The sequence below is a fragment of the Ambystoma mexicanum genome, chromosome 13 (genome assembly GCF_040938575.1).
Source record: "Ambystoma mexicanum isolate Mex_15411 chromosome 13, UKY_AmexF1_1, whole genome shotgun sequence".
NCBI lineage: Eukaryota > Metazoa > Chordata > Amphibia > Caudata > Ambystomatidae > Ambystoma > Ambystoma mexicanum.
The window spans coordinates 476,805,096-476,817,552 of NC_090938.1; the positions used below are offsets into that span (position 1 = coordinate 476,805,096).

General features: G+C 44.7%; 1 protein-coding gene across 1 annotated transcript in view; it reads left to right on the forward strand.

Annotated features, from left to right (window-relative positions):
* The window catches only part of LOC138521346 (parathyroid hormone/parathyroid hormone-related peptide receptor-like), a 280,555-nt gene that overhangs the window by 172,848 nt on the left and 95,250 nt on the right, over window positions 1-12,457 (forward strand). The window contains exons 6-7 of the mRNA XM_069634105.1: window positions 5,614-5,800; window positions 9,086-9,239. Coding sequence (XP_069490206.1) covers window positions 5,614-5,800; window positions 9,086-9,239 — 341 coding nt within the window. The remainder of the gene's footprint in view (window positions 1-5,613; window positions 5,801-9,085; window positions 9,240-12,457) is intronic.

Consider the following 12,457-nt stretch of genomic DNA (forward strand, 5'->3'; position numbering starts at 1 on the left):
GCAGTGGGGGGCCAGCAGCCATACCCTCACCAGCTATGGGAGGCCCCAACACCTCCCATATGGCCCCCAGAAATGCAACAGAGTGCCAAGCAGGCAGCAGCATGTTTTCAAACTGCATTTATTTCTAGGCGAAGAAAAGAAAAAAAAACACACAAAGCATTTTGCACACCGCGAATTCAGGCGCCGTCTCCCCCGGGGCTGTCTTGCAAGTAAGTTTTATAATCACACTGCAGGCTGACCTCACAGAATTGGATCAGCTCCCAGAAACCTATCTCCTCCTGTTATTGGCTGCAGAGTGGTGGGTTACATATGTAGCCCTTATAGAGAGCCTGATAATTGGATATTAACCTCCTGCGTCAGTGGGTTGATTTAGCTGTGCCAGCCCCCATTACCTAATTCTAATCTTGTTGCAATGTGACTTTGTCCCCATAACTTTTTAGCTGAACAAGCAGTTCGCACCTGGGCTCTGGCTTGTTACAAGTTATGTTTCAATGTTGTGCGTGTCCTTGAGAAAATGTCTTTCTTTCCCAGAAAGAAAAAAAAAGCACACTGGGTTGCCGTGGTTTACTCGCATTTGTGGATAATTAAAAAATGTCTGTCTGCAGAAAGCAATTTTATCTTGAATTTGCGGCCTTGGCAGGTCGGACTTCTTTTGCGAGGAATGTTGATAAGGCTCCCGCAGCCAGTGTTCAGTGTTCAGTGAGTGAAATGAACTTAGCTGTAATTTTCCTGAAACATAGCTTTACACTGTGCATTTAGACCATGTTAATTGATATAGGCATTTGCAAGCCTTTAAACAGGGATTTTTGTGTTTGTAGATTCTGATATTGCAGCATTGATTCTAATGTAGCATAGAAGTTGCACTGTTGGTGAAGTGGGTGTGTTTCAGCATATTTGTCACCCATGGGTGCGCTGGGGCGCTTGGGGTGCGGGGGCATGGATTTGGTCTCCATTTTCCCTCTTCAACACGGTATTACTTTTGGAAATTACAAGGCATTCATCTACATGAATCATTCACATTTTTGCTGACAGTTTTTTGACTTGTGTTTTACTCTACTGACCTTTGAACTTGTTGCACACAATTAAATTGGAAATCGCAGTAAAGGTGTCTTATATTTTATTCATACGATGTGGTTGGAAGTGCAAGATGTATTGTCAAATTTGTTTGTGCCTCCATAAATCCACGCTCTTCAGCATGTCTTCATTCAGTTTATGGTTTCCTTTTTATGAAGCTGTTTTGATGTAGGTGAAGGGAAACTCCATTTACTTTAGAAAAACATTTAAAAAGACAGTACATAACTCAACAGCAAATGCACTGATGTAGTTCAATAGCTTTCAATTACATACATGATACCACGTGTGTGCTGCGGCTCCTGCAGATACGGAAAGCATAGGTGTCAGCAATCCCATAAAGTGGTGCCCTCTAAATCCTTTACTTGGTTAATCGTTTATTCTCCCATTGCTGCACATTTTGGATCCTGTGATGTGTTTACCACAAATATTTCGGATTTGGCTCCATTATCTTGTTAGTCATTGATCATGTATGAATATGTGTCCCTTTTAGCACACTAATTTCTGACTTGTTCATAACCTTAAGAGTGCTGGTTTTACCCGTAAGTGGCTAGCAACTTGCTTAGCTGTGAGCCCACACTCGATATCCTTTTTAGCCATTTTTAGCGAGGTTCCTGGTCAGGCTATTATTCCACATAGTTCCAAATTCTCATGGTAGGACTAGTAACTAAACTGATGACAGGTAACTAAACTATCTTTAAATCCAAATGTTCAGACCAGGTCCTACAAAGAAATGGTATTAAGTCCCATTTAACATAACTGAGAATCCATTGGGGTCAAACAGAGGGTTCTCTAAGGTTATTCCCAACTCTCTTTCGTGAATTTATCTACATTAAAATGAATAAAAATAGGACTAGGAATTCAAACAAATGATAAACGGAGTTCATTGCGACAATCGTATTGCAGTCCAGTCATTTGTGTAACCATCTGTATTGATAAAGACTCATCTCCAAATCTTTTCTCTGTGTTTCCAGTCACTTTGACCCCTTTGGAAACCTTTAACAGGGGCGGTAATTATAATGACGCAGTTAGTTATGCAACACATATTCTGTGCCTTTCTTAGGTAGGGGGTTGCCATATTCCTGGATCGACTTTAGCTGTTATATGGGCCTGGTTGTTCCACCAATTCGGGGACTTGGCCTCTTATGCTATTCGTAAATCAAACCCATCCAAATATATATTCAAGGGTGCTGCCTGCAAACAGTGTAAGATTGAAATCAGGGTGATAAATCTTTGGTCCCAAATGACCTCTATTATCACATGTCTCAACAACAGTTGAAACCAGTTTCTTACAAGTGCACTGGTTGGCAGATGTTCTACCCTTGCATTCTGGTCAGGAAGGGCCTCTCTGTTGGGTAAACTCAATGATTCAAGATCAGAGAAGTACAACAAGCTATTTGTAACCAGTCATTGTTTTGGAATAAACCAAAACTGGGTTGTACGATTAGCCCATAATGAAACCACTTCTCAGATCTCTGCCAGGGCACCTGGAGACCACAAAAAGTGGCAGCGGGGCCAGGTGCAGGTCACAATAACATAACTTAAACATGTAGGATAACTATGAAGTGGCACAAACATGTCCCCTATCAAGGTGTCAACATTTGAAACAATCGCCGATTCAGTAAAGTCAAAACCTCTAATTCTCAATGTTTTTGGCAGTCTCTCTAATTAATGTTACTACATTTCTAGTTAGGTCTGCCTGGGTGGGGTGAGCTAAGCCTAGCTGTAGTTAAGTTTATTCAGGATGCTCAATAAATACTTTAACTATCACAGCTCTCATTAAACCCCCTCTCCCTGTCCAAGCCCTCACCTTCAAACTGCTGCTCCCTCTTCCCTGTCTCTCTCATCTGTTCATGTGCCCTACCACCAATCACCCCAATGCCTCATTTCCTGCGCAGTGTTTCTCTCTCTTCCCCGTAATTTCTATCCACCCTGCTCTATCTCTCCATCCCTTACTCGTCTCTATACTAATACCTGTTCTCTAAGACAGCCACAGAGCACCTCTGAAGAGTCCACTCTCAGAGTCCTATATGCGTGTCACACACATAACCCCTCAAATCCCAGAATACAAACTAGCCTCATCTTCCACCTTTGCCCATTCTCTCCATAACAATCTTCATAAAGCGCCTGCATACTCTCGCTAAACCATGTGCGGAGCTCCTTTCATTGGCTGTCATTCTCTCCCTTACATTTGCCAGCCCATCATCCTTTCTAATCTTCCCCTAAGCCTATTTCATTATCCCCTTGAACCTCTGCTTATTCACCCCCAAAGCACCCCATAGTCACCAACAATAATCTTTCCTGTAAATCTCTCTCTCATTGTCCCATAAGCCATCTCCGACTCTTCCTTTACTCTTCTTTAAATGCGCGTACCATAACCACTCTGTTTCTCTTCTAATCATCTCTACCTTAACCTCACTGTCTCTCTTCTAATCATCTCTACCTTAACCACACTGCCTCTCTTCTAATCATCTCTACCTTAACCTCACTGTCTCTCTTCTAATCATCTCTACCTTAACCTCACTTTCTCTCTTCTAATCATCTCTACCTTAACCTCACTGTCTCTTCTAATCATCTCTACCTTAACCTCACTGTCTCTCTTCTAATCATCTCTACCTTAACCTCACTTTCTTTCTTCTAATCATCTCTACCTTAACCTCACTGTCTCTTCTAATCATCTCTACCTTAACCTCACTGTCTCTCTTCTAATCATCTCTACCTTAACCTCACTGTCTCTAATCATCTCTACCGTAACCTCTCTGTCTCTCTTCTAATCATTTCTACCTTACCCGCTCTCTCTCTCTCTTCCTCTCTCTTCTAATCATCACTACCTTACCCTCACTGTCTCTCTTCTAATCACCTCTACCTTACCGTCTCTAAGCCCTCTTCTAATCGTCTCTACCGTACCCTCTCTAGCTCTCTTCTAAGCATCTTTACCTTACCCTCGCTCTCTCTCTCTCTTCTAATCGTCTCTACCGTACCCTCTCTAGCTCTCTTCTAATCATCTTTACCTTACCCTCGCTCTCTCTTCTAATCATCTCTACCGTACCCTCTCTGTCTCTCTTCTAATCATCTCTACCTTACCCCCCTCTCTCTCTCTCTCTTCTAATCATCACTACCTTACCCTCACTGTCTCTCTTCTAATCATCTCTACCTTACCGTCTCTAAGCCCTCTTCTAATCGTCTCTACCGCACCCTCTCTAGCTCTCTTTTAATCATCTTTACCTTACCCTTGCTCTCTCTCTCTCTTCTAATCATCTCTACCGTACCCTCTCTGTCTCTCTTCTAATCATCTCTACCTTACCGTCTCTCTCTCTCTTCTAATCATCTCTACCTTACCCTCTCTAGCTCTCTTCTAATCATCTTTACCTTACCCTTGCTCTCTCTCTCTCTCTCTCTCTCTTCTAATCATCTCTACCATACCCTCTCTGTCTCTCTTCTAATCATCTCTACCTTACCCTCTCTAGCTCTCTTCTAATCATCTCTAACATACCCTCTCTGTCTCTCTTCTAATCATCTCTACCATACCCTCTCTCTCTCTCTTCTAATCATCTCTACCATACCCTCTCTGTCTCTCTTCTAATCATCTCTACCATACCCTCTCTGTCTCTCTTCTAATCATCTCTACCTTACCCTCTCTAGCTCTCTTCTAATCATCTCTACCTTACCCTCTCTAGCTCTCTTCTAATCATCTCTACCTTACCCTCTCTAGCTCTCTTCTAATCATTTCTACCTTACCCTCTCTAGCTCTCTTCTAATCATCTCTGCCTTACCCTCTCTAGCTCTCTTCTAATCATCTCTACCTTACCCTCTCTAGCTCTCTTATAATCATCTCTACCTTGCCATCACTATCTATCTTCTAATAATCTCTACTTTAGCCCTCTCTGTCTCTCTTCTAATAATCTCTACCTTACCCTCTCTCTCTCTTCTAATAATCTCTCCCGTCCCCTCTATCTCTCTTCTAATCATCTCTACCTTACCCTCTCTAGCTCTCTTCTAATCATCTCTACCTTACCCTCTCTAGCTCTCTTCTAATCATCTCTACCGTACCCTCTCTGTCTCTCTTCTAACCATCTCTACCTTACCCTCTCTGTCTCTCTTTTAATCATCGATACCTTAACCCCTCTTTCTCTCTCTTCTAATCATCTCTACCTTACCCTCTCTAGCTCTCTTCTAATCATCTCTACCTTACCCTCTCTAGCTCTCTTCTAATCATCCCTACCTTAACCCTCTCTGTCTCTCTTCTAATCATCTCTGCCTTACCCTCTCTCTGTCTCTCTTCTAATCATCTCAACCCTACCCTCTCCGTCTCTCTTCTAATAATGTCTACCTTAGCCCCCTTATTTTCTTGTCTCAATCTCCCCTTGGCTGTCTCTCATTTTTCGCAGAACCCTCCTGTAGCTCCGTAATGGTGCCCTCTCTCTCTCCAGTGCCGTTTTACATTTAACCCTTTACTCTCTCCCTTAACCTGCTCCCCTTCTTGCCATTCTTTGCACTCGTATTTCCCTCAGTCTTATTTTCTTTCCTTTCTTCCCTGCCCAGGCGCCTGCACTGCACAAGAAACTATATCCACATTCACCTCTTTGCCTCCTTCATCTGCCGCGCAGCCAGTATCTTCGTGAAGGATGTAGTACTGTATTCCGGCTCAGGACCCGAAGAGTTGGAGAAGATACGAGGTGGTGAAGCTAGGAGTCTATTGGGTCCCTCAGCAGAACACAGGTCACAGATGGCAAGTATCTAGTGAGAAGGCCTTGTTGGAGCACGTGCCACTGGTTGTTGAGTGTGGGTATGCAGATTTGAGCCGTGTGTTTGTGTTTCAGGGTCTTCCTCACCGTGTTGTGCTCTAGAGCATCTTAGAAACGGATGGAGTACCTCAAAGCTTGATCAGATCTCTTTTACCGTAATAATATTGGATGGCAGATTCATAAATTAGACACCATGCCCATGGTCCACCCTACAAATCATTCAACATGGCATGGATCATAAAAAGACTGCCTACACATTGTATGCATGCGTCCTACTCATGCATGGTATTACCCACACCAGTTATAATGATTCCCTAGAGCCAACCGCCGAGATGAGAAATCCCCCCATCAGTCTATTTGCCAACACCAGACATACACTGGTTGAAATGCAAAATGAGAAAACTGAGTCTGCTATGTTGTTCTTAAAAGGTTCCAATAACACAATTATCCATGAAGTCATGTTCCAATACTTCACTACAGCGGACAAACGTTGTTGTAAAGTTTAAAAAGCAATGCTATGAGGTGTTGGGCTGAGAGGAACTTGTGAACATGGAAATTTGGATCGCAGCAACAGGAACCTTCTCTACTTACTTGACGTCTTCTTTAAACCTGAGGCACACACTACAACTCCACAGTACATCTGTAAAGTGTACCTGGCGGCAGGAGACTGCTGCGAACGGTGATCTTTACCCAAACCAACATGCTCCGGACGTAGTTGGGCAATCTGGGGGGATTCAGGAGGCTGGGGTTCTAACCATCATGAGGGTGTATTTCATTAGCTATTCTCATCTGGGCTCAAAGAAGAGCCTGGACACCTGTTCTGCCAACTCTGCAACGATAGCAATTCTCCATTCTCCTGCGTATATCTGTGATAATCTTCCCACATGTAATATGGTAATATGTGCTTCCCTTCGATATTATTCTCACTAAGACGTCTGTAAATGCATTTGGCAATAATACATTCATGTGTTTGTTATTTATTTTGGTTTACCATGTGCCCACAACAGTGCAAGGCTATTAATTCGCACCCCAAAATGAGGGGGGAGAGAGAGAAGACAGAGACGGAGGGCGGAAGCAAATAAAAGGCTAATCAGAGTTCTTGGGACATTCAGTGCAGCATAAGTGCCGAGTAAGGGGCACAGGAACGCAGCCTAGGTAGGTGGCCTAGCATCCTAAGTAGATGAGGTAGGAAAAAACAGAACAACCGCGACGCGGAGGAATGAACGGCCGGTGCAATTGCATCCACGCCTTCGAACTGGAAAGGTGGCAAGAGTTGAAGAAGCTCACCGTCTCCCAGTGTTCCAAGTGTTAGTTCTCAGCCATCGGGAATACCGAGACAGTCCAGAGGTTTCCGGAAAAAGAGTCCATCAGGCGGCGTGAAGGCAGCTCTATAAGTGGTAGAGGGTACAGCCGTCTGCGGATGGGGGGGAGGGGGGGTAAACAAGACTAACGACATTTGTTTTAGTCAAGTTTCTGAATTTCTGATGGGCCCCCCTCCGGACCCCCCGCCGCCCGTCTCCCGTCCCCATCCTAATATTCCTAGGGAGACTGAGTCGATAGACCACAGTCCTGGCCTCTTCATCCTCAAGGCAGCCAGGCATTACCTTCTGGCCATTCCCAATCTCAGCTACTGCTGGGAAAGAACCCTTTGAGCTGTGGTTGCGGTAGGAGGGGCCACCTACCAAGGAAGCCCTATGCGTAATGCAGAGCACTTGAAAACGAGGCTTCAGGTGGAGCCAGTGCGGGGCTCTCAGTGCCGGACCAATGCATTCACGAGGTTTTCAGTCCAATGATTAGCCATGCAGACTTATTCTGAATGAGCTACACCTGTATTAGCTTTTTGAAGAGGTCAAAGGACAGAACATTGCAATAGACCGGCCTGCCCAAAACCATTGTACTGGTACCAACCTTTGGCCATTCCTTTGACAGTTTGAGAAAAGATTCAAATGGATGCCTTGCTTCATGTATCGTACTCTGGACTGTTCCAGGTCGTCTTGGGAATTTGCTTTGCACAGGTCTTTTTGAGGTGACTGTAGCGGTTTTGAAGCACAGAACATGGATTCCGCATTGTGCAGCGAGCATTATCACTGGAAACGCAAAAGGAACTTGTTCCAGTGCCTCTGGGAAGTCCTCTTTCTTCTTTTTCGGAAGTACTTCTTTCTTAACTGTTTGAGGAGGAAAGTAAAACGACAACGAAGGGACGTGAGCGCGCGGGGGACACAGGATTTTTGAGGTGGTTTTGGAAGAAGGTTCATCATTTGACAGCGTGTGCCAGTTCGTTCTGCTGTGTGCAAAGAAGGGGTATATTTGCTCAACCATTCCAAAGAAAATCCTTACTCTGGCTCCCTGCGGCATGGCATCATTTAGGAATATATTCATGCCATGACAAGCATAGTGAACATAGGTTAATTATTTGCGCTTAAATCTTTCTTGCATGCCTACATACATGATCTAATTTTGTGGCATCATTATTTATTTATTTATTTGTTGTATATGGCTAAAAGAATCTTTACAACATGGTTCAACGAAATATAAAGAAAATGATACACCATTATAACCTTGGCATGGTGCTTTGAATGTGTCTACCCTATTATTTTCTATGGAACTGATAATTAGATCTTCCAAGCCACTTACTGCTTCCTGGTCTATTAGCTCAACAAAACCCAGGAAAGACTTGTGCATTCCTAAGTTAAGTGCCTAGATGCCTCTGGGTTATGTGCGCTATACAAATGATAAAATAAATAAATAGGTTTCTTGGTTTCCCGCTGTCATCACATAGACGTCCACTCGGCAAAACTGATACACAGGGGTAATAATTATGGTCTATAACTACATTTAAACACATGGAGCCTATTTGGAAGGATTTTGCAAAGCAGGGCATTGGATACCCCGGCCTGACCCTTGTGATAAATAAGTGCCAGTCGATCAAGGTGGGACAATCACACACATAAACCAGTCTGGCTGCCAGTTGCTTCTCATTGTAGCTCTAAACACATTTTTTAATAGTCATTTATATCATGCTTAATGTCAAGCTCACCCAGCTCCTACACACATGACCGGGTACCGAACCCATGTTGCCTGGCATCATCTTGTTCCCAAGGCGAGTCATTTCCCCTGAGCTATGCCCCCTGCCCATTAATATAAGGGTAATCCTGTTGAATGTTACCAGGAATGTTTTGTCCATCAAGCAATCAGCCAGGTAAGATGATAAGTCGTGTGGCAGGGCCTTTACTGCTCTCAGTACTGTGTGTTGTGTTGTGTTGCCTCAGGTTGGGTGCAAAGTAGCAGTGACCGTGTTTCTCTACTTCCTCGCTACCAACCACTACTGGATCCTGGTGGAGGGGCTCTACCTGCACAGCCTCATCTTCATGGCCTTCCTCTCAGACAAGAACTACCTCTGGGCTCTGACCATCATTGGTTGGGGTAAGTACCATATGGGAAAGGGGCAGGGGGGTTTGGCTATAATCCTGCAAGGGGGTGTCCAGCTCTGTATGGTTTGTTCCTAAAGCGCCAGCCAGCATTGCAGAGCTTTTAGACATTGCAGATGACCTCTTGTGTGTCAGCTGTCCATTGAAGTCCTTTAAGTGACAGAATTGAATGTAAATTCCTTGGTTGTGTCTAAGGGTTCGCATTTTTCTTCACTTCATCATTGACTATGATAGTGTCAGGATTACATTGTGTATTTTAGTTTACAATGCTAAATTGCCACATGCATTCTAGGACCTGTAGTCATGGGTCCTCACTCCAAGTTGGCAGATCTGGAATTTGTGGTGCCGGTAGAACCGTACCGGCACCGTTTTCCCGACCACCAAACTACGAGTTCTGTGGGTGGGTGCCATCCCGCCCGCAGACGGATGCAGAAATATCGGCACCATTACCACATGATGCCGGTGTTTCCACTTCCCCATTCCCACGTGAATGGGTATTTACAGAATGCCGGCTCTGGAATTACTGGATCACCTGGGTTGTAATGCCCCGGTAATTCCAGCAAGTATGGAGCTAAGAAATCCCTACGGGTCCGGTGGCAGCCTGCCGCTTTTACCGGCACGGCTACCGCCGGACTCGTAAGGAGGGCCATGGCCTTCCTCTGAAATTGGGGGCCCTAGGCAACTGTCACCAGAAGGGCTGAACCCCTTAGTAGATAATGCTAAGGACTAGATTAAGTCTGCTTGATGTGTACCTTCTGGCTGGTGATGGGCACAGGCATGGAGTGATTTTAAAAGGCAGACAGATGTGACTGTTGTGAATGTTCACTGATCAGTAGTGTTTGCCCTTTATCTGGAGCCTTAGGTCGGGTGGAGAAAGGAGGAGAAGAACTAAAGAAAGGGTGAAAGAAAGCAAAGTATGGCAATGGAGGAGGCGACGGTGAAGAGGAAGAAACTACGAGGGCAGCTTTAGAAAGAGAAGGGAATGGAAAGATGGATAACACGTAATGATGGCGAGCGAAGAATGTATGAGATTGAAGGAAAGAGAGAGGGCAGAGCGAGGGCAGAGGAGAAGCAAAATTAAGCTGTACACATGGAAGGAAAAAGCAGGAAGAAGCGGCAGGGAGGAAGCTGCAGCAGAGAGAGCTGAAGAGGGGAAGAAAGGGTAAGGAATACAGAGGAAGGACAGAAATGAGAGAAGCAAAGAATGGGCCATAGAGAGGGAGAGATGTCAAGAGGGTTGAAGCGAAGGAATGGAGCTGAAGGGAGGTAAGTATGTCAGAGAGGTCTTTAGAACACCCATGTGAGTGCAGGGAGGAGGCTGATGGGAACTATAGTGTGTCCAGAAGAAGTCATACAGGGACAGTTGACACTTTGCAGGACTTTGTCACAAAATGGCTGCCCTCCTATGGATTAACTGTCAGTTTCTGCCTACATTCTATTGCCAACAAGTTGATGAAAGCATCTGGAGCTCACGAGGAATCCTGCAGGCGACGTAGGCTCCAGTTTCATTTATAAGGACCTAGGTGAAAACCAAGCACTTGTTTGTTAGTTTACTATATTTCTGAAGACCTGCTGGCGAGGTTCAAATTAGGTCCACCCACACGAAGATACGAAAACACAGAACACATGTTTGACAATTTGCAGTCAAATGTTCTATTTTCTACTCTACCCTACATAAATTGTGGCGATGTACACTAACTCAACTTTCACCTTCAGACACATACCTCCGAATGATGATACCGAATGATGATAATGGTAATCCAATGATGTGCACCGAAGAGTCTATGCCGATCATCCATTCTCTTGAAGTCCTTCTGGTCTGTTACTTCCACACTGTTCTCATGCCTCTTTACTTCCTTAGAGCAACAACCCTCTTAATTCTTCATGGCAGAATTGCACACAGCATTGAAATGTTCGCTCCGTATCTTCCATCCATTGCACATATATAACTCTTGGAACCTTTCTTTACAGTTGTTGGATCTGAATATTTTGACTCAAGCTTGCACACACCACCTTGCTATTGTACTCTCACAGCATCTTCTCCTCATTGTCATTCTTGTCCTTTCATCAAAAGTTACTTTGTTACTGTCCACTCTTTTACAACTCTTCAGCTTTTTTCTATCTTCAGTGAATGTTTTCTCTACGTCCTTCTTCAACCATGTCAGGCATAGCCCTATGTTATGCTTGCAACTCTTTAACACTTCAAACAGGGTGAAGTACATAGTGTTCCATGAACTATGTCCATACGTCATCAGATGGTCCACTAGTACTGCCCTTTTCTCTCTTCCACACACATACATTCCATCTCAATACACTCATCAACACCCTATTCATCCTCTCAATGTGTCCATTAGCATTTGGGTGATACAACGATGGTCTCACATGCACAGTGCCATTGTCCTTCAAAGCCTCTTCCATCATCGTGGATATCAGCTGCTTGCCATTGTCGGAAATTATCACACAGGGCAAATGTTGAACATGTTATCCATGAAGTTAACCACTCCTATTTAGTTTATCTGTTCCGCCATTTCCACCATGAACGGATATTTAGCCAATACCACCTTAAAATTTACTGAATAGCTTTAGCACATCAGTGTGTGTCTTAGCTATTGCTATGGTTACCCTAACACTCAGTCAGTCTCTCTCTCTCTCTCTCTCTCTCTCTCTCTCTCTCTCTCTCTCTCTCTCGCTTTCTCTCTCACTCGCTTTCTCTCTCTCTTTCTCTCTCTTTCTATTTCTCTCTCTTTCTCTCTCTCTCTCTCGTGGTCATTCTGAGTATGGAGGTAACCATGGCGCTATTAGCGGCATGGCTTCCCCCATAGCGGGTACCGGGTCTGGGTTCCTTGAATGAGGAATTACCGGGCCATTCTGACCTTGGAGGGCCCTGTAATTCATCATTCAAGGAACCCGGACCCGGTACATCCCCATTCCCATTTGAACCCCCGTAGGGCTCAATGGGAATGGGAAGGATGCTAACAACGGCCCCGTTAGTAATGGGCCCGTTGTTAGCATCCTGGCCTGCTCGTGAGACCCGATAAGGATGCCTGGTTTTACAAGGCATCCTTAGCGGGTTCCCGCAAGCAGACTCGTAATGGGGCGGTAAGGAGTTGACAGCTCCGGCACCTTTACCGGTGCCCTTAACCCCTTACCGCCAAGGTTGTAATGACCTCCACTGTCTCTCTGTCTCTCTCGGTCTCTGTCTGTCTCTCTCTC